The 24,148-nt window shown below is 38.5% G+C and overlaps 1 protein-coding gene across 1 annotated transcript; it reads left to right on the plus strand.

Annotated features, from left to right (window-relative positions):
* The first annotated feature begins 5,013 nt into the window (after positions 1-5,013).
* Osi1 (Osiris 1) lies at positions 5,014-21,220 on the plus strand. Its single transcript, XM_073964433.1, has 4 exons — positions 5,014-5,374; positions 14,745-14,870; positions 20,456-20,704; positions 20,780-21,220. Exons 1-4 carry the CDS (start codon positions 5,014-5,016, stop codon positions 20,947-20,949), a joined length of 906 nt encoding a protein of 301 aa, XP_073820534.1. The 3' UTR covers positions 20,950-21,220.
* The last annotated feature ends 2,928 nt before the right edge of the window (positions 21,221-24,148 follow it).

Here is a 24,148-nt window from a genome sequence, read left to right on the forward strand (position 1 = left end):
CGTTAAAAACATGGGTTTGGGCGCTGGGTTAGTAACCCTCCCCTAGAAAAAGCAGTCTACAATGAAAAAAACAAAAGAAAAGAAAAACAAATTCCTCTAAAGTTGACGACCCCCGCAAACGTTTTAAGGACCATGATCTGCAAATCTGCACCTGGATTGTTCGCACACTCTATATAGAAAGTGCAGTTTACGCATTGGCAGATGTACTTGAAAAGTACAAGGCCGACATTACTGCCATACAGGAAATACGATGGATTGGGGGAAGGCGTCACAACAACGCCTAAAGATGACGCATTGTATTATGAGTTTGGTTGCGGATTTGTAGTTGGTCGGAGGTTAAAACACCTGGTCTCCAGCTTCACACCCGTGAATGAAAGACTTGCTACAATTCTAATAAAAGCAAAATTCTTCAACATCAGCTTTATTTGCGCTCATGCTCCCACTAAAGAAAAGGACGAACAGACCAAAGATATATTTTATGAGCGCTTAGAAGAAACATATGACCGTTGTCCTGCCCATGACATTAAAAGTATTCTAGGCGATTTTAATGCCAAAATTGGAAAGGAAAATATCTTTGGCCCAACAGTCGGAAAATTCAGTCATCTGACAATGGCATGACTTCTCAGCGGCAAAAAACATGGTAGTTAGCAGCACCAGATTTAAACATCTCGACATCAATAATGGCACCTGGATGTCTCCAGATCAGAAAACAAGAAATCAAATTGATCACGTTGTGATAGATGGAAGACACTCATCCAACGTGTTGGATGTGCGCTCGTTCCGAGGAGCAAACATAGACTCGGACCACTACCTAGTTGCAGCCGGACTACGAAAGTTAGACATCGGTAAGCTGCAATCACAACAGACAGCCACAGCGTATTCCACCCAACTAGCCCAATTGCTTAATCAAAGCACTCCTCATCCCGATAACATATAAGCGCAATGGCAAAGCATTGCCCACTCCATGCAAACATCCGCAAAATCCATACTTGGATACCAAAGACTTCAACCAAGGAATCCATGGTATAATCAGGAGTGTCGTGCTGCTACAGAAGAGAAAAATTACCAGCAAGGTAATTTGGTAACTGATACAGATAGTGTGCTCAGGATATGGAAGGAACATTTTTCAAACCTGTTGGTATCCAGCGAAGACGACGAAGATACCATAGATCCAATCCAAGAAGATGGTATTTAATGTATATCACCCAGCCAAGATGAGGTAAAGACAGAAATAAACCGGCTAAAGAATAACAAGGCAGCAGGAGCCGATGGCTTACCAGCCGAGCTGTTCAAAACTGGAGGAGACACGCTGATAAGGTGTATTCATCAGCTAGTTAGCACCATCTGGCAGGAAGAACGAGTACCCGACGATTGGAACCTGGGTATCCTGTGCCCCGTCCATAAGAAAGGAGATAAGACTGTATGTTCTAACTATAGGGGCATAAGTCTACTCCCGATTGCCTACAAAATCGTGCCAGGGATATTGTGCGAACGACTAAAGCCTATGGTAAACGAGGTAATTGGGCCATACCAATGCGTCTTTGACCTGTCAAGTCCACCATTGGCCAGATATTTACCCTGCGGCAAATCCTGGAGAAAACCCAAGAGATGCAGATCGACACCTACCACCTTTTTGTCGATTATAAAGCAGCCTTCGACAGCCCGCTGCGTTCAAAGGTATTCCAAGCCATGTCTGACTTTGACTGACACGAGGTCCTCAGTTAAAATAGGAAAGAACTTCTCCGATGAGTTTTGTACCAAAAGAGATTACAGACAAGGAGACAGCCTTTCCTGTGATCTCTTCAACATCCTGCTGGAAAAGGTTATTCGAGAGGCAAACGTCAAAAGAAGTTGCACAATCTACACCAATAGCCACATGTTACTTGCTTATGCTGATGATATAGACATCATAGGACGATCAGCAAAAGAAGTAACAGATACCTTTATGAAGGTCGAAGGAGATCTGCTAAAGTGGGTCTGGCGGTAAACGGCGGGAAGACTAAGTTGATGGTGTCGACGCGCAATGCGTCCATAGAGATCGGGCCAAGTGTTGACGTTGGTTCTTATAATTTTGAGGTAGTAAAATACTTCATATACCTCGGCACCGCCGTAAACACAAGAAACGACATCAGTTGTGAAATAAAAAGAAGAATTGTATTGGCTAACATATGCTACTTTGGCTTAAGTAAGCAGTTTAAAAACAAAGCCACATCTCGTCAAACAAAAATAACGCTTTACAAAACACTGATAATGCCCGTGCTGATGTATGGTTCCGAAGCCTGGATACTTGCGCAAGCAGATAAGGCAGTGCTTGGTGTGTTTGAGAGAAAAATTCTTCGAAAGATCTACGGACCAATCTGCGCTGACGGTGAATATCGACGTCGCATGAACCACGAGCTGTATCTGCTATACAACGACATCAATATAGTTAAACGTATCGAGATGAAACGATTGCGTTGGCTAGGCCATATAATAAGAATGAGCGATGGTGAACCCGCTAAAAAGGCGTATAAATATGAGCCGCTTGGCGGTGCACGCAGAATTGGCAGGCCAAAGAATACATGGCGTAAACAATTGGATGAAGAGATGACAAGGCGCGGTATTTCAGAAAGAGAAGCAATGGACAGGGAGAAATGAATATCTTTTCTTAGTTCGGCCTATAGAACAAATGATCTGTAATGGGCCAGCTAATTAAGTAAGTAAGTATGTCGGACGATATGTCCTTGTTAGAATAATGGGTTAATAAGGGGTTTTTTAATGTGCATTTTTGGTGGGAATGATCCAATTTAAAGCTAAGAAAATCTTCTTTAATATTTATATATTTTTTTAGTTGTCTTATCCCACAGTAGGGTAAGGTTCATCACAGAAAAATTAATTGATCTGATGAGATTCAAAGATAGATTTTTCTTATACAATTTGTGTTGTGGTTGGGTCCTGCTGGTGCGTCTTGTGGGCAGCTGTTCCAATGCTTTGGCTGTGGGGATTTCGACGGTTTTTTGTAATATATCGTTGTCAGGGTCGATGATTTTCCCTACGCACAACAGTACTGGTGTCGTCAAAGCCCACGACGCACAGTAGAAGTAGAATAGAAGGCATTGACCTAGGTTGATGCATTTTTGCACAAGTACTTATGAGGGCATAGGAATACAAAATATCAACTATGGTCCATATCGGTTCAGAATAGCGGCCACTTTTCCTTTCGTTTTGGACCACGACGGCTCTTGAACGGAATATCCCTCAATTTTCCTTGCGTTCCTGACCCCGACGGCTCTTAAACGGAATATGGACGACTTTATTCTTGCGTACTGACCAACGATAACTTTTGGACGGGATATAGGTCAAACTATTCTTGTGTTCTGACCCACGACGCCTCTAGAACGGAGTGTCGGTGACTTTATCCTTGTGTTCTGGCGCATTACAGCTCTTGTATCGGCAATTTGTTTTTGTGTTCTGACACACGACGGCTATTGAACGGAATGTCGATCACTTTATTCTTGTGTTCTGACCCATTACAGTTTTTTTTTGTGTTCTGGCTTACGACGGCTCTAGAATAGAATATCGGTCACGACGGTTCTTACAGGAAATATGGGTGACGATATTCTAGTTTTCTGGCTCACGGCGGTTCTTGATTTGAATATCGATTACTTCATTCTTGTGTTACGTTCTTGCTCACGACTGTGACATGAAATCTTCGAAATAATTAAACTACTAGCACCTTCTCTTACCTTTAGGCCCACTACGGCTCCACCAGAAAAGTTATAAGGTTGATTTTTGCTTAGCTTCGGGCTCACGACGGCTCTCGAACTCCACGATATAAATTTTCGTGAATCACGACGGTACACTACAACTTGTCCTTTCCACGATGTTTGTATTTTTAAAATACATAAAATCTGGAGGTTAGGAATGTACGAAAAAATATTAATCATATTCTTCGTGCAGCTTTTCTACCAATAGAGAATCCGATTTACCATGTTACAGTCAGTACAGTAGACTAATCCTTTACAAGATTTCACATGGAGCAGTGTCGTAGTACCAATCTGAGAACCCGCAATACCTCTTCTATGAGGGCTATATTAAAACGTACCCATAATTCTCTGTATACTTATTTTATACCCGTATCGAATAATGTGGCAAAAACCTTCAAAATATCGAAAATCGGGAGGTACCTTTCTATAAGGGCTATATCAAAACGTGGACCTACACCGACAATTTTCTGCTGGAATGTAGTATATCCCCAACGAAGACCATATACCGAATTTTACCCATTCCTTTAGGATAATGCGTCTAAATCCTTGGAAATACCAAAAATAGCACGGTACCGTTCTATGGGAGCTATATCAAACCGTGGACCACTCCGTGTATTACTTGCAGGTTCTTGGGGATTGAACGCTCTTTTCCGACTGATCTCGATCTTGGCATGTATCCGTTTCATCTTATAGCCTCTCCGAAGTAAACTTATTTGTGTCTTCATAATTTCTATCTACACAACTGTATTAGCCTAATGCTTATCTTAAAATCTTATAATAAAATCTATTATCATTATGATTCTGATTATTTTATTTTCATATTTTGCTAATAACATTTTTGCTCGTGTTGGAAATAAAATCGCAACAATGACAACACTGTTAAAAGTTTATGGAACGAAGTAGTGAGCACACTATCAGTATTGTTTTATTGGATGTGTAGTTTACGTCTGCATTCATCCCGACATTCACCTATTACACTTGGATCAAATGAAGACAGCTAACTATGCAGCTGATGGATGCATTTGAGTGGAAACTAAGTCTCACCTTAGACTCCTCAGCATGTATCCTCAGATTATTCTTCTTGTGATACATAAAAGCAGTTGGCTAGATAATTTTCTTGTCATTTGATTAGTTCAGCTCCTTGCAAACACATCATTCACTTTTACACCACTTTCGATTATCATATTTGTTGGGAAATAATAAAAAGTGAAATTATCTCAGGAAATAAAACAAAATAACAAAATTGGAAAACAAAAATAAACACAACATGTCCTACAACATTATTATTGTGGTAATCAGTTTTGCATATATCTTCAGTTTTGACACTTTATTTGTAACGGCTACAAATTCAACAACAAATACCTATAATTCTCGTCCTCGTGCCTTGCTAACGAACAGTGATGCCTATCTTGTGCGGAACCAAAAACAGTGCCTCGAAACCCGAAGTATAGTGTCGTGCATTAAATATAAAGCTTCAAAAATTGTTTGGAAATTGGCATCAAATAGTTTGGGCTATTTTCCACGACAAAATAGCCGTGAAATGTCGGAAGATAAGCGACGTATAAGTTTCGTACAACTGGAAGAACCATCGGATATCAGTTTTTTTGGTGATGTCAGAAGTTATGAAGGTATGTATGTGCGTGTATGAGTCTTTAAGGAAGTTTCAAAATAAGATATTAAATATTTGTATGTAGTGTAAACTCTGAGTGTAGTTGTTACAAATATCTTGTAGTACTTTATGAATTAAATTTGATATCGAAGAAGGAGAGCCTCTCAATGAGATTTATCCTCTCTACGAACAACGTTAATATTTAATATTGTGTTTGATGACCCAATGTAATGTTACATATGTACATATATGTGGCTCTAAAGCAGCGTCGCCCATAATATTTCCATCAATACTACAGCATATGTGTATGCATTGGTGAAAAAAACAACAACCACATGATATTCATCGTTTGTTTATTTACACGTACACTGTACGTGAGAGAGAGAAGTAAATGCAAAAACAACTCAGTGGGCGCCCTCACTATACTTCTTTGCAAAGACAGCGCGTCTCTGCTCTAAAGCTTGTGTTGACGTAGGGGATGAAAGATATCAAGCAATGGTCCTGAGCGGCTTTTACATGGCAAAGCCCAGGATCTTGGTCCCTCTTTCATCTCAAGTGGACACTAACCTCCCCGTGGTGTCACCTGGGCAGCTGCCTTTAACACCCGTTAAAGGTAGTGAGCTAACTTGTGCCGCGCGTTCACCTATAAGAACGTTAAAAACTTGGGTTGGGCGTTCCAAAAAGCAACATATGAAGAAAGAGTAGATAAGAACAACAAAATCCTCTAAACTTGACGATACCCGCAAACGTTTTAAGGACCATGATGTGCGAAACTGTGCCTGGAATGTTCACACTCTTTATAGAGAAGAAGTAGTTTACGCATTGCAGATGTACTTGAAAAATACAAGGTCCATATTACTGCCATATAGGAAATACGATGGAAGGTTAAAACATCCGGCATCCAGCTTCACCTCAGTGAATGAAAGACTTGCTACAATACGGATAAGAGCAAAATTCTTCAACATCAGCTTTATTTGTGCTCATGCTTCCACAGAAGACAAGGACGAACAGGCCAGTGATATATTTTAGGAGCGCTCAGAAGAAATATATGACCGTTGCCCTGCCCATGACATTAAAACTATTCTAGGCGATTTTAATGCTAAAATTATGCTATGCTATTTGGCCCAATATGCTAATGCTATTTGGCCCAACAACCGGCAAAAAAATATGCGGATGCCAGGGACCTCCTCCAAAAAACCCATGATATGATCAGGAGTGTCGGCTGCTACAGAAGAGAAAAATGCGGCATATAGCGCTACTCTACAATCAGTAGCAACGCGTAGATCACAACAGAGGTATCGTTAGAAAAGGAGGGATGAGAAACGTCTTTTTCGCAAGAAAAAGAGGGTAATGAAAAAAAAAGAGTGTAAAAAAATCGAAATGTAAAGGAGCCAGACTGAAGTCCGAAAACTCTACCAAAAAGTAAAACATTAAACCAGAGCTGAACAAAATCGAGAGAGAGGCACATTTAAGGGATGGGTATATAAGGGTATACCGCATCGGTATACATTTCCAATTGCACTTAGACACAAATGTTGAACTTTTGTGGAGGAGGTTCCCTAAGGAGAGGACCGATATTGGCCATTTTAAATGTTAAACAAAATTGGAAAGGAAAATATCTTTGGCCCAACAGTCGGAAAATTAATTAATTAAAATAAAAATTCACTATAAATGACCTTCGCCTTAATAAGGCAAAAATAAAGGAAAATTCAGTCTCCACAGTGAAACATCTGACAATGGTATGAGGCTGATAGACTTCGCAGCGGCAAAAACATTGTAGTTAGCAGCACCAGATTTCAACATCTCGACATCCATAAGGGCACCTGGCTGTCTCCAGACTCGGACCACTACCTAGTTGCAGCAAAGGTACGCACCCGGTTAAACGTAGTAAACAAAGTACGAACAGACACAACACGAAATTTAGACATCGGTAAGCTGCAATCACAACAGACAGCCACATCGTATTCCACTCAACTAGCCCAATTGCTTAATCAACGCACTCCTCATCCCCATAACATATCAGCGCAATGGCAAAGCATTGCCCACTCCATGCAAACAGCCGCAAAATACCAAAGACCTCAACCAAGGAATCCCCGAAGATGGCATTGAATATATACCACCCAGCCAAGATGAGGTCAAAGACAGCAATAAACCGGCTAACAAGGCAGCAGGGGCCGATGACTTACCAGCCGAGCTGTTCAAAACTGGAGGCGACACGCTGATAAGGTGTATGCATCAGCTAGTTAGCACCATCTGGCAGTAAGAACGAGTACCCGACGATTGGAACCTGAGTATCCTGTGCCCCGTCCAAAGAAAGGAGATAAGGCTGCATGCCCTAACTATAGGGGCATAAGTCTACTCCCTATTGCCTACAATATCGTGTCAGAGATATTGTGCGAACGACTAAAGCCTATGGTCAAGGACATAATTGGACCATACCAATGCGGCTTTAGACCTGGCAAGCCCACCATTGACCAGATATTTACCCTGCGGCAAATCCTGGAGAAGACCCAAGAGATGCAGATCGACACCTACCACCTTTTTGTCGACAGCCAGGTATTCCAATCCATGTCTGAATTTGGTATCCCCGCAAAGCTCAATCGGCTTTGTAAAATGACTTTAACTGACACGAGATCCTCAGTTAAAATAGGAAAGAACATCCCCGAAGAGTTTTGTACCAAAAGAGGTTTCAAACAAGGAGACAGCCTCTTGTGTGATCTCTTCAACATCCTGCTGGAAAAGGTTATTCGAGAGGCAAACGTCAAAAGAAGTGGCACAATCTACACCAATAGACACATGCTACATGCTTATGCTGATGATATAGACATCATTGGACGATCAGTAAAAGAAGTAACTGATACATTTATGAAGATCGAAGAAGAATCTGCTAAAGTGGGTCTGGCGGTAAACGGTGAGAAGACCAAGTTGATGGTGTCGACGCGCAATGCGTCCATTGAGCTCGGACCATCTGTGGAAGTTGGTTCCTATAGTTTTGAGGTAGTAAAAGAATTCGTCTACCTCGGCACCTCCGTAAACACAACAAACGACATCAGTTGTGAAATAAAAAGAAGAATTGTATTGGCCAACATATGCTACTTTGGTTTAAGTAAGCAGTTAAAAACAAAGCCACATTTCGTCAAACATAAATAACGCTCTACAAAACACTGATACTACCCGTGCTGATGTATGGCTCCGAAGCCTGGGTACTTGCGCAAGCAGACATAGCAGTGCTTGGTGTGTTTGAGAGAAAAAATCTTCGAAAGTTTTACGACTAATCTGCGTTGACGGTGAATATCGACGTCGCATCAACCACGAGCTGTATCTGCTATTCAACGACATCAATATAGTTAAACGTATCGAGATGCAGCGATATCTTTGGCTAGCCCATATCATAAGAAGATAAACCCGCTAAAACGGCGTATAAATACGAACCGCTTGGCGGTGCATGCAGAATTGGAATAGATGGTGCATACAAGTGGATGAACAGATGAAAAGGCGCGGTATTCCAGAGCGCGAAGCAACAAATAGAGTGAATTGGAGATTTTTTCTTAGTTCGGTCTATGGAACAAATGTTATGTAATGGGTCAGCTAAGTATGTAAGTAAGAAGTTAAACAAAAATTGGACAAAATATTAGGAGATCCAAAGTTTGGACCAAATTGGTTGCCCCGTTTAAGAGTTACCGTGCATAACAGTTTATTGACATTTTTAAATGATGGGGGAAGTACCGGAAGTTGTTGCCCATCATGGAACTTATACTAAGTTTGGATAAAACATTAGGAAAGCCAAATATTGTACCGAACAGACAGACGGACGGACATGGCTAAAACCATTATTTCTGTGAGGCACATTTTGCCCGTATGAAAGTGCATATACTCTCGTTAGCATGAATGCTGAGGGTATAAAGAAGTTACTGATATCTTAAGGAAGGTCGAAGGAAAATCTGTTTAAGTGGGTCCGGCAGTAAACGGTGACAAAACCAAGACCAGGTGGCATCGGCGGGTAATGTGTCAATAGAACTCGGATAAAGACTTCGTCTACCTCGGCACCACATAAACACAATAAACAACATCAGTTGTTAATTATGCAGAATTGGCCAACAGATACTACGTTGGTTTAACTATGCAGATTAAGAACAAAGCCACATATCGTCAAACGAAAAACACTTTATAAATCACTGATACTACCTCTTCCAATGTGTGGTTTCGAAGCCTGGCAATAGCAGAGGAGGCTGTATTTGGTGTGTTTGAGATAAAATACTTCGAACGATTTACTTGCCAATATGCGTTCACGGTATGGTATATAAATGTCGCACAGTAGTTCAGAAATCGATTTTACTGGCCAAAACTTTACCTTTTTGTCGTCACTGATCTTTAATTTAATTAATTTATTTAATTTTAATTTCTATATGGGATTCGATAGTAAACATATTGAAACTAAGGAAACCAAAAATTAGATCAAAATATTGGAAGGTGCAATTTTTTTTAAGGGCAAGTCCATACTTCCTGAGAAAATATCCCGAAAGCTGTAAAAAACCGCTAAGGAACCATGTGTAGTGGATGCAGCACACCATAATTTTTTTTTTTCTTTTCGTTTATTGATGTAATACATTAAATAGAAATACTACTATTAATAAACAAATAGTTGAATATATTAGTATATGTACACTGTTCCCAATGGGACGCTCTAGTACAGCAAATATAATGAATAACTTTGGTTATATAAATATATACATAATACACAATAATAAAGTGTTTCATATTTTGATAGGCTATATTATAATGAAAAATATTACAAAAAAAAACATTACTTTTATATTAATTTTTTTCATTTATGTTAAAAGGTTGTCGGGGAATAAAATAAGTTGATTATGACATATGCCACCAATATTTGCAAATGTTTAGAAAGTCTTTCTTGTCTCTTTGAGTTATAGTTGTATCGAACCTTGTATAATTACTTGAATTATTTACGTTGAAGGCTTTAACATTGGCTCTTCTATATAAATGATAAAATTTTGCTATACCAATACTATTTTGTATGCAATTTATTTTATCTAGGTACATGAATGATTCTGGAGGAACAAATCCAGTTTCTAAGCACATTTGTATATATCGATCGTCGATATAGTATGGGGCCATAATCAAATTGTTTGAATCATTTTCCGTACATTTCAATATATGGTTTCTAGTGAGTTTAATAATAAAATTATCTATTCTATTTATATTTACATTTTTATAAAGTATTTTATTAGATACGAATTTCAGATAGTTACTACTTTGAGATCTATACAGGGAGGTACAGGAACGCAAACATTTTCTTTCGAATTTTCGCAATTTCTCCATGTAAGAGGGAGAAATGTTGAACCAAATTGGAGCACCATAACAAAGAATTGTACGCACAATTGTTGTATACAATAGAATTTTGACACGTTTGTTAATATTTTTAGAGAAGAATATATTATTATAAGCAAAGAATGCATTTCTAGCTTTTATTATTTGCTTATTTATATGATCGTTAAAGTATAAAAATGTATCTAAATATATTCCTAAATATTTCACTATCTTGTTTGTTGGAATAACTATGTTATTTCTAGTAGATTTTATTTCAAATTCTTTCCAATGTTTTCTTATATTCCAGTTGCATTTATCAACTGGGGGACGAAAGAGTATAGCTTCACATTTGTTTATATTTATTTTCATGTTCCAGTCTAGGCTATATTGTTCAACAATATTAAAGGTAGTTTGGAGTTTGTTATTAATATTTACAATCTTGTCGTCATGTTCATAAATAATTGTATCATCTGCAAATCCAATAATATTCTCTGTCTTATTTAATAAGTCGTGTATATATATGTTGAATAATATTGGAGCATTAACTGTGCCCTGTTGAAGGCCATTTATCATTTTGAATACAATTGAACTAATAATAGTTCCTTTTCCTATTACAAATTTCTTTTCAGTTATCATGTTGTATAGCAAAACAACAAGGTGAAAAGGAAATTTATATTTGAACATTTTGTAAATTAACCCAGGTATCCAAATGTTATTAAAAGCCTTTTCAAAGTCAATTAAGCAAGCTCCTGTACATTTTTTGTTGTTCCAGTTCCACTGGATGTTTGATATTAAGAGATTTATGGCATGAATCGTAGAATGTTTATGTTTGAAACCAAATTGCTTTTCGCAAATTATATTAGCTTTTTGACATTGTTTAGAAATAATTTTGTTGGTGCAAATTTCAAAAATTTTACTAATATTAGGTAGCAAACTTATAGGTCTTAGATTTTTGGGGTCAGAGATGTCTTTATCCTTTTTAGGAACCGTAATGACTTTGGCTGTTTTCCAGCAATCTGGGAAATGCGCATTGTTAATCATATTATTAAATAGTGTCAAATAATCGAATATCAAGGCAGTTGGTAATTTCTTTAGAATAAAGTTATGAATTTTATCCAAACCATAGGATAATTTACCTTTCAAGTTTGCAAAAATAAACAACATTTCTTCGCGGGTAGTAAAATACTCCTGAAGTGAAGAACAGTTAATATTATTGGCTAGACTAGTGTCGCTGAAGGTTGTAATTCTGGCATTATGTTCTAAGTACCTCTCTCTAGCTCTTAAAAAGGAATTGAATACATTTATAACTACGTTGTGTATTGTGTTGGAATCATCTATATTTTTTGAGGCGTATATAGACTCTAAATAAGCTCCTATATAGTTCAGTATATTGTCTTCGTTTCGCAAAACATATTTATTAGAGTCACTATCAATTTCTATTGTTTGGTGATCTATTTCAGAGCGGTGTAAAAGGTTTATATCTCCAACTGGAACTTTTAGGAAACTGATATTTGAAGATGTTTGTTTTTTTAATAATTTTTTGGTATGAAAAAACATTTTTGATGGATCACTGCAGCACACCATAACTCTCCAACGGATTAACCAATTCGATCCAAAATTTGGCAGTCTTAATATTTTGAGCAAATTTAAATCAAGTTCCAAAATGAGCCATATCGGTCCACTCCTTTGGGTACCTCAACCACAACACTTCAAAACTTTTTGCTAAAATGGTGCGCGCGATAATTTTCGAAGTCTGTATGTCTGTCAACTCCTTCGCTTACCTCACACACAACATTTCGAAAAAGTGCAGTTTAGCACCTCCTCTCGATTCGTTTTGATTTTTCTTGCAACAGGTTGCGCTCAAGGTCCCTATTACGATGGTACAAGTTTTTTGAGTGGCAAGTCCACACTTCTTGAGGAAATGACCCGAAAACAGTAAAAAAACCCCTACGGCCAGCAAGTGTAGTGGCTGATGCGCACGACAACTCTTGAACTGCATACTGCGTTGGTCCACACTCTGCATATCGTAATATTTCTTCGAATATTAGATACAATTCGAAGGTGGTGCTTATAGATAGGTTCACTTCTTCCATTACCTCCACCACAAAAGTTTGAAAATATTCGCCAAAATGGTACGCGCAATATCTCATAAATTTAGGAATCGATTTTGTCCAAACTTTGGATCCTGAAATTTAGTTATGTTCAAGAGTGGTTCCTATCGGTCCACTCCTTGGTGTACCATCCACAGAAATGTTCAACATTTTTGTTTAAGTTTTCGAGGATCCTTTGGAAATTTTTACCGAACGTACTTCTAGTGTCGCTGTTTACAGCGATAACTTGTTTTTCGTGGGCAAGTCCATGTGTGCTGAGATAATGGTCCAAAGCTCTAAATTGTATGGTGACCAATTGAAATAACTGGTGGGCACGATATTTATCGAGACGAATGACTCCCAAAATAAGACCAACTTACAAAATGGGTCATATCGGTCCATTCCTTTAGGTACCTCCACCGCAAAACGTTTGATCTTTAATCCAAATTCATCTTTTTGTCGGCAAGTTGCTACGCCCAAAATTCTGAAAACCCCCTAAATCACTGCCGACAAAGGGAGGGCACACAAAATCCTGAATATTGGCATCTTTTGACAGTGTGTTAGTAAGGTTGTATGCACGCATGCTGCAAAACAAAAAACAAATCAAAACACAAAACACAGTTTTTTCTGAGCAAACAGGGGTAAATATCAAAAATGACTATGAAAACGCAACAAAATTGATTAGTTGTCAATGAGAACCATACCTAAAATTTTCTGAGCGACATTTTTGCAGAATATTTCGAAGCTGAAAAAGTCAACTATTGGTACTTTTATAGCGGCTCTTAAAATAAAGGACGAAAGGGACATTGAATGAAGCGAGTTAGAAGGTCGAAGTGCTCTACGAAAATAATCCTTATTCGATTTGACTGAAGACATGTCATCTCAAAAATAAGCTAAAGCAACGGTGAACAAAGATATAACGCTAATTCCTGATGGCTTACAGGGTCTCTAGCAAAATCTTCATCACCCCATAACGCGGAAGTTCGACTTACGGCGGATCTGTCCTTCGGGGTTCTTAACATACTCACCAAGGCCTTTCTTCCCCAAGAGAAATTTTGCGTGCCACAGACTTTCACCTCCATTTTGTTGCACAGTGTATGTAGAAAATACCATTATGAAAACCACGCCCACTCCAAAGAAGATATTTCGTTCGTAAGAATTACCAAAATAATTTTGTGGCGTATTTTCATTCCTTCACTTTATTTGATCTCATTTGATTTCATGTAAAAATTATTCATAATTACATGGAAAATCCTTCAGCTACTACACCTACACATAATATCAACAAACAAAATTCCACACATTTCCTCCTTTTACCGTAACTATGTTCAACATTATCATTTAATGATTCCTAAAGGGAAACTTAAGCAAAAATAAACGTTTTAATTTTAATAGCAATTATTTTGCATATTAATTCAATTGTCATTAATGGAGTGATTCTCCCACGTCAAGTGTCAATGGACTTTTTCCATCGAACGACAAGACGTTGGCATGCATAAACCGGCAAGCACATTGTATACTATCTTTAAAGGGACAAATAAAAGGTGAATATTAATGTTGTCTTAAATGATAAATAATTTAGTTTCTTGTAACGGAAATGTTCTTTATGGTAAACAATTATTAATTATTACCCTGACAGACAACGAAAGAACATTGACATTTACCACAGTCGTCTATTCCCTAAAGGCAACAAAAGTAATATTGAATAAAATAGCGATTTTCAATATTAATAAAAGGGGCTACATTTTTGTTTGGCAAAGGATAATGACTTGAGGCAAAGCGGGTAAAGAGTTGTGCCTTCTTGTACACTGTTTGTAAAGTTAAAAGCCACAAACAAACATTTTAATTTTAATTTTACTATTCCCATAAAGAATAGAAAATATTTTGCTAAAATATTAATGAAATGAAATTTGAATTTAAAATTAGTTGCTAAAACCAACCAACAAACCTTTGTGTTATCTTTCTTTATAGATGATAATGAAATGAATGCTTTTGTTAAATTTCTAAAACGAGCCGTAGAATATTTTGGCCAAAATCATGCCATTCAAGTAACGGTGTCCAGTGATAGTGGAGCTCGCATAATTACCAGTGATAAGGGTAAGTAATTGGGTTTTTTGTTATTATATAATCCAGGATTTAGCTTTATTTTAAATTAGCTTTTTAAACATTTTTGTGTAGGAGATATTATGACATAATTTTGTTTAATTTGAAATACATGACATTCTTACTTAAGCCATTTGAGGTTTAAATGTGGTTCTAAAAATCCGATATTCCTTTACCAAAAATGATTTAAATAAAAAAGCCATGTTGCTTATGTATCACCGCCTTAACTCCGTTAAAAGGAATATTATATTTGGTGTTCCACAAGAAAAATAAAAACACAATAAGTAGGAACGAATTTTACCCTCCACCACGAGTTGTATTGTATTAACACGGAACAAGTAAGGAAGCATTAAGTTCGGCCGGGACGAACTTTTTATACCCTGCACCTTGAAATATTCTGAACTTTTATGAAAAAATTAATTTTTACAATTTTATAAGGAAAATTTTTGAGCACTTGGAACCCCAAACATCTAATTTTAGCTAACTCAGTCAGTTAAAATCGGGCTGCTATACCACAACGTTGGCCAATGTTCACAATTTTTGATATAGAAGTTTATAACCACTGGGAACCATATATGGACATCCAATCTTACCCGAAAATGTAGATAAAACTAAAATAAGTGAAATCGGTGCAACCACTTTATAGGACCATGCCAAAACGCAGACCTATGTTGACAATTTTTGGAGAAGTTTTGTGACAACTGGAAAACTGAAGTTACCTAAAATCGGTATCGATAAGTTGTCAGTGAGAACCGTACCTAAAATTTTCTGAGCGACATTTTTGCAGAACATTTCGAAGCTGAAAAACGTCATCTTGTGGTACCTTTAAGCGGTTCTTAAAATAAAGGACAAAAAGGACATTGACGGAAGCGAGTTAGAAGGTCGAAATGCTCTAATCCTTATTCGATTTGACTGAAGACATGTCGTCTCATAAGCTAAAACAACAGTTAACAAAGATATAACGCTAATTTCATATGCCTTACAGAGTCTTCAGTAGAAACATCATCACGCCATAACTCGGAAGTTCAACTCACAGCGGATATGTCCTTCATCCCCAAAAGGAATTATCTCTGCCCCAAAAATTCGGTTCACAGTGTAATTTAACATTTGAGGTTCCCAGTGGTAATAAAACATTTCCACCCACCATGTTTCGGTAAAGCCCCCGTATAACGGTACCTCCCGATTTGCGGTATTTTAAAGGTGTTAGCTACATTTTTTGGCCGAACTACCTGTAATTTAACATTTGATGTTCCCTGTGGTCATAAAACATGTCCACCAAAAATCGTTGACATAGGTATATTTTACGGTATAGCACCCCATATAACGGTACCTCCCGATTTTCGGTATTTTGAGGTGTTTAGCTGCACTTGTTGGGCGAACTAACTGTATTTTGATGTTAGAGGTTCCCATAGGTCACAAAATATATCCACCAACAGCTGTCGGCATAGGTCCATGTTTCGGTATAGCCTCCATATAACAGTACATCCCGATTTTCGGTATTTTGAGGATTTAAGCTAAATTTTTTAACCGAACTACCTGCAATTTTACGCTTTAGGTATCCAGAGGTCAAAAAATATCTCCACCAAAAATTGTCAACATAGGTCCATGCCTAGGTATAGCTCCCCATATAACGGTACCTTACTATTTGGTATTTTGAAAATGTTAACTACATTTTGGCCGAACTTCCTGTTATTTGACCTTTGAGGTTCATAGTGCTCACAAACCTTCTCCGTTAAAATTGTCAACATAAGTCAATGTTTCGGTATAACGGTACCTCTCGTTATTCTTTATTTCGGGGATTTTAGCTAAAATTTTTAACCAAACTTTTCGTAATTTGCCATTTGACGTTCCTAGCGGTCACGACACCTTTATACTGAAATTTGTCAATATATGTAGGTCCATGCTTTGGTATAGCCCCCATATAACGATTTTAGGTATTTTAAGAATTTTAACTACTTTTTGTCCGAACTACCTGTTATTTGATATTTGACGTTCAAAGGAGTCACAAAATTTTTCCACCAAAAATTGTCGAATGTCATGTGTTGACCGAACTATCTGTAATTTGACATTTGAGGTTCCCTTACATGCTTACTTAGCTGGCCAATTACAGAACATTTGTTCCATAGACCGAACTAAGAAAAGATCTCCAATTCTCTCTGTTTTTCGCTTCGCTTTCTGGAATACCGCGACTTGTCATCTCTTCATCAACTTGTTTGCGCCATCTATTCTTTGGCCTGCCAATTCTGCGTGCACCGCCATGTGGCATGTATTCATACGCCTTTTTAGCGGGTTCATCATCGCCCATTCTTATGATATGGCCTAGCCAACGCAATCGTTGCATTTCGATACGTTTAAATATATTCGTGTCTTTGTATAGCTGATATAGCTCGTGGTTCATACGACGTCGATATTCACCGTCAACGCAAATCGGCCCGTAGATCTTTCGAAGAATTTTCCTCTCAAACACACCAAGCACTGCCTTATCTGCTTGCGCAAGCACGGGTAGTATCAGCGTTTTGTATAGTGTTATTTTTATTTGACGAGATGTGGCTTTGTTTTTAAATTGCTTACTTGAACCATAGTAGCATCTTTTGGCCAATACAATTCTTCTTCTTATTTCACAACTGATGTTGTTTGTTGTGTTTATGGCAGCGCCGAGGTAGACGAAGTCTTTAACTACCTCAAAATAATATGTACCAACTTCCACAGTTGGTCCGTGCTCTATGGACGCTTTGTGCGTCGACACCATCAATTTGGTCTTTTCGCCGTTTACCGCCAGACCCACTTTCGCAGATTCTGCTTCGACCTTCCTAAAGGTATCAGTTACTTCCTTTACTGATCGTCCCATGATGTCTAAGTCATCAGCATAAGCAAGTAACATGTGGCTATTGGTGTAAATTGTGCCATTTCTTTTGACATTTGCATCTCGTATTACCTTTTCCAGCAAAATGTTGAATAGGTCACACGAAAGGCTGTCTCCTTGTCTGAAACCTCTTTTGGTACTGAACTGTTCGGAGAGGTTCTTTCCAATTTTAACTGTGGACCTTGTATCAGTTAAAGTCACCTTACAAAGCCGGGTGAGCTTTGCGGGGATACCAAATTCAGACATTGCATGGAATACCTTTGATCGGATGGGATTATCGAATGCTGCTTTATAATCGACAAAAAGGTGATATGTGTCGATCTGCATCTCTTGGGCCTTCTCTAGGATTTGCCGCAGGGTAAATATCTGGTCAATGATGGACTTGCCAGGTCTAAAGCCACATTGGCATGGTCCAATTATTTCGTTAACCATTGGCTTTAGTCGTTCGCACAATATCCCTGACACGATCTTGTAGGCAATCGAGAGTAGGCTTATGCCCGTATAGTTGGAGAATACTGTCTTATCTCCTTTCTCGCGGACGGGACACACGATGCTCAGGTTCCAATCGTCGGGTACGCGTTCTTCCTGCCAGATGTTGCTAACTAGCTGATGCTTACACCTTATCAGCGCGTCGCCTCCGGTTTTAAACTGTTCGGCTGGTAAGCCATCGTCTCCTGCTGCTTTCTTATTCTTCAGCCGGTTTATTGCTGTTTTAACCTCATCTTGGCCGGCGGTATCATCGTCTTCGCTACTATTGGATACCAGCAGATTGGAGAAATTTTCCTTCCATATCCTGAGCACGCTATCTGTATCTGTTACCAGATTACATTGCTGGTCTCTACTGGAAGATGTGCCTGTACCAAAGCCATCTGTTTGGTGTTTCACTCTTTGGTCGAATTTACGGACTTCATTCTGGCTCCTGTACATCTCGATTTTTTCACACTTCCGCTTTTCCATTTCTCTCTTTTTCTTGCGGAAAAGACGTTTCTCTTCTCTCCTTTTCTTCCGATATCTCTCTCGTGCTCTACGCGTTGCTACTGAGTGTAAGGTAGCTCTATATTCCGCATTTTTCTCTTCGGTAGCAGCACGACACTCCTGGTCATACTATGAATTCTTTTGTGGAGGTCTCTGGTATCCAAGTATGGATTTTGCGGCTGTTTGCATGGAGTGGGCAATATTTTTCCATTGCGTTGTTATGTTATCGGGACAAGGAGTGCTCTCATTAAGCAATTTGGCTAGTTGAGTGTAATATGCTGTGGCTATCTGTTGTCCAACTTCCTCGTTGTGTCTGTTCGTGCTTTATTTGAAACGTTTAGACTGGTACGTACCTTTGCTGCAACAAGGTAGTGGTCCGAATCTATGTTTGCGCCTCGGAACGATCGTACATCCAACACGCTCGATGAATGTATTCCATCTATCACAACATGATCAATTTGATTACTTGTTCTTTGATCTGGAGACAGCCAGGTGCCCTTATGAATATCGAGATGATTATATCTGGTACTGCTAACTACCATTTTTTTGCAGCTGCAAAGTCTATCAGCCTCATACCATTGTCAGATGTTCCACTATGGAGACTGAAATTCACGACTGTTGGGCCAAAGATATTCTCCTTTCCAATTTTGACATTAAAATCGCCTAGAATAATTTTAATGTCATGGGCAGGGCAACGGTCATATGTTTCTTATAAGCGGTCGTAAAATATATCTTTGGTCTGTTCGTCCTTTTCCTCCGTGGGAACATGAGCGCAAATAAAGCTGATGTTGAAGAATTTTGCTTTTATTCGAATTGCAGCGAGTCTTTCATTCACTGGGGCGAAGCTGGAGACCAGATGTTTTAACCTGCGACCAACTATAAATCCGCAACCAAACTCATGCTTTATGTCATGGCAGTTATAATACAGTGCGTCACCTTTGGGTGTTGTTGTGACGCTTTTCCCATTCCATCGTATTTCCTGTATGGCAGTAATGTCGGCCTTGTACTTTTCAAGTACATCTGACAATGCGAAAACTGCACCTTCTCTATAAAAGTGCGAACATCCCAGGTGCAGATTCGCAGATCATGGTCCTTAAAACGTTTGCGGGGTTCGTCAACTTTAGAGGGTTTCGTTTTTCTTTTCTTTCGTTTTTTCATAGTAGGCTGTTTTTCTAGGGGAGGGTTACTAACCCGACGCCCAAACCCAAGTTTTTAACGTTCTTATGGATGAACACGCGGCACATGTTAGCTCACTACCTTTAACGGGTGTTAAAGGCCGTTCCCCAGGTGACACCACGGGGAGGTCAGTGTCCACTTGAGATGAAAGAGGGACCAAGATAAATCCTGGCCTTTGTCATGTTAAAACCGGTCAGGACCGTTCCTTGGTATCTTCCATCCCCTACGTCACATTTGAGGTTCCCAGTGGTCACAAAATTTCTCCACCAAAAATGTTCAACATAGGTCCAAATTTTGGTATAGCCCCCATATAAAGGTGGCGCCGAATTGAAGAATATTTTTGATACATTTTCTGACCTTATATAGGCACATGGGTTTCTTTCTAGAATCTCGCTGAATTTTAATTTTGCCCATGTTTTCTAAAAACTATTTTAAAGTTAATTTGCCCTTTTACTGTGATTCGGTGATAAATTGTATATAAAATGTAGTATAACTTATACTGGTGTTGGGCGTCATAACTACTTATAGCAATAAGCAGTGATAATGAATGTATACCCTTTTACAGAACCACGCCGCATTATTAAAAGAAAGGCACGAAAGACATGGATGATTTTGCTGCCGTTGATAATTTTAATGAAAATCACCCACTTAAAAATGACATTAGTCGCCTTAATTTTAGGCGTTTTGGCCTTAAACATCCTGATTGTGGGCGGCGGTGGTTGGCTGATACATTATTTGAAATTTAAGACCTTATGTAAAATACATCCACAATTGGTACATCATCATTCGCATGCCTACGACTCTGATCCTGCTGGTAAGTTTAACTCAATCATTCGAACTTCATTGTATATGGTAAATATCTAATTTTCCCCTCATATGTCCTTTACAGATTATACACAATTTGTGGGCAGTACATTCCCTGGCACTTCGCATGGTTCATCGTTGAGTAGTAATGCGCATGAAATTCTTAATCCATATTATTTTTCCAAAGATTGGAGTACCAGCAAAGCCTATCGTGGTTACAATTATTTGGATACGATTAGTAAACGAATACAATAGCTAAAGATTTTCTTATATCGCAACTTTATTCGATATACTCGCAAATATTTTCTGAAATTCCTACGCTCTTTAACACCAATATTTGGTCAAGATTTTTTGTTTGATATAACCGCTTATATGTGGTAAATGAGCATGAAACTATTCAAATTGTATTATTAGTGTGTATTTCTTGTTTTTGTTGTAGTGTAAGTAGCGGTAAAAGAATGTATTTGGAGTTTAAGAAACAATTTTTGGAAAAATAATAAAATAAATATTTGTATTATTTTATAAATAAGTAAATATATAATAAAATAAATATTGATATTATATTATTTTGTGGGTGACTTAGGGGATGAAAGATACCAAATAACGTTCCTGACCGGCTTTAACATGGCAAAGCCCAGGACTTATCTTGGTTCCTCTCTTTTCTCAAGTGCACACTAACCTCCCTGTGGTGTCACCTGGGGAGTGGTCTTTAACACCCGTTAAAGGTAGTGAGCTAACATGTGCCGCGCGTTCACCCATAAGAACGATAAAAACTTGGGTTTGGGCGTCAGGTTAGAAACCCACATCTCGAAAAAGAATCCTACTATGAAAAACAAACCCCTCTAAAGTTGACGACACCCGCAAACGTTTTAGGACCATAATCTGCACCTGGAATGTTCACATTCTTCATAAAGAAGGTGCAGTTTACGCCCTGGCAGATGTACTTTAAAAGTACAAGACCGAAGTAACTGCCAAAAGGAAATATGATAGTTTGGGAAAGGCGTCACAACAACACCTAAAGGACGAACAGACCAAAGATATATTTTTCGAGCGCTTAGAATAAACATATCGCTCATTTACTCAAAGAGTGACACATCTCAAAAAATCCAGTTTCGAGAAAAACGCGTTTTATGTTGACGATTGACATTTGACTTCCCAACATAAAAAGATTATTACACAAAAACTAAAAGAGGACCATAATTTGCAAACAGCTAGCAAGATATCGGTGCTAAATTTCTGTGGAAGATCAAGCATGATTTGAGGGGTTTTAGTGCTTCATAAACCCAAAAAACTTTTGTGTCGAATTATGCCAAGCTCGTAGTAAATGAGCTGTAACTCGACAAGTTTTAGAGATAGAAATAGAAATTGCTAACTCAGAAAACGATATGATCGTTGTCCTGCCCATGACATTAAAATTATTCTTCGCAGCGGCAAAAAACATAGTTGTTAGTAGTACCAGATTTAAGCATCTCGATATTTATAAGGTCACCTGGCTGTCTCCAGATCAAATAACAAGAAATCAAATTGATCACGTTGTGATAAATGGAAGACATTCATCGAGCATATTGTATAGACCCGGACCACCACATTGTTACAGCCAAGGTACGAACCAGATTAAACGTAGCAAATAAAGTACGAACAGACACAACACGGAAGTTGGACATTGATAAGCTGCAATTGCAACAAATATCCACAGCATATTCCACTCAACTGGCCCAATTGCTTAATCAAAGCAATCCTTGTCCCGATAACATATGAACACAATGTCGAAGTATTGTCCACTACATGAAAACGGCCGCAAAATCCATACTTGGATACGAGAGACCTCCACCAAGGAACCCATGGTATGACCAGGAGTTTCGTGATGCTACCGTAGAGAAAAAATGCCGCATATAGGTTTACTTTACAATCAGTAGTAAATCCATGCTTACTGAGATAATGGTGCAAAAGCTCTAAAAAACCCACGGTGACAAACTAAAATGATTGATGGGCGTGATAATTATGGAAAGGAGTGACTGACATTGTCCCAACCTTTGCACGTTGTAATATTTCTCGCAACTGTCTCTCACACAAAAGTTCTCTCCTGTACCTCTCACACAAAAGTTCACACATTTAGTTTTAGAATAGGTTGAGACCAGTTCGCGGATACATTTTTTCGTAGGAGGGTATACAAATAGACAAAATTTCTAAATAATTAAAAATCAGTGTTAAATAAGTGTTATCACAGCGTGTTAGCGTTCAGAGCCAAACTCATAACTTCCAAACGGCTGCGCTAAAAAGTGTAAAAATACACTGTAAAAATACGATATGTCTGATGAGCTGCAACCAACAGCGAAACCAGGTCCCATAATGGTGGTCATGTGGGTTCGAATCTTCGGCTTCCCTTTTTCACTTGACAAAATATACATGACAATAATCGACAACCTACTTTCTTGGACTCTGCTTGTGTTTTTGATTAGCTGGTTACATGTGTGGCATCCAGGGTCTCCATAAGAACCCACTTAACCTTACGAAATCAGACGTTTATTGATCTAAATACTAGTAATCGTATGTTCTAATTCAATAAAATGTGATATGATGGTAGGCTTTGGAATGCTCATAGCAAGGCCGGAGGAAAGGGGGATTGGCCGCTATGGATGATCCGTAGTAACGATGTAAATTTATGTTTCGGGGTTGACGGCATTCGTTAATGGAAAGCTGCATTGGAGATCGGATTCTGCGCTGATTGGGAACGACGAAACTGATTGACAATCTGGTCGCGGACGACGGAGCTGATTGACAATCCGGTTCTACCATTTAACGATAATCGGCAAAGTATGTTTGAGTTCGGGAACTCGGGCAATGATGATCGTGAATTCGGCTTCGTATGATGAAAATCGGAAACGACGGTATGATAACGGTAATGATGAACAGGGAAGCAAGCTATGAGGGACAGTATACCGAAGTAACTGAAGCTTCCAAGGTCTCTGTATGCAATGTGTCAAAAGAACCGCCACAATTGGTAGTTGCTTCCAAATGTTGACAATACCCCACCTTAACTTGGGATAGTTGAGCGCCCTTTGTTATAACTCTGTTATTTCTCCATCCACACCATCAGATTTGGTCTTGATTTTGGGCGGTCTACTTTCATCATCTGGCTTATACTTTGGGTTACGTCCAAAAGAAGCCGAGAGCTGCCATGGAAATAAAATTTCACAAATTAGAAATTAGGATAGCGGAGCGTCATTTTCATATCTCTAGTATTTGACCACTATTTATAGCCCAATTGTGACCAATTTAAAATTAAGATATTAGTCATTACAATCCAAAGCCAAAGAAATACAAAATGGGATGGATTAGCCACTAATGCGACATCTCCGTTATTTGACCAACTACTCCGACCTCCGTTATAAGGTTTTTTTTTTTTTTTGGTTTGGGCTACTGCTCGCAGAAGCGCAAAATAAAACATTGACTA

Source organism: Musca autumnalis, unplaced genomic scaffold (genome assembly GCF_047663935.1).
Source record: "Musca autumnalis isolate F117 unplaced genomic scaffold, ASM4766393v1 scaffold_1, whole genome shotgun sequence".
Taxonomy (NCBI): domain Eukaryota; kingdom Metazoa; phylum Arthropoda; class Insecta; order Diptera; family Muscidae; genus Musca; species Musca autumnalis.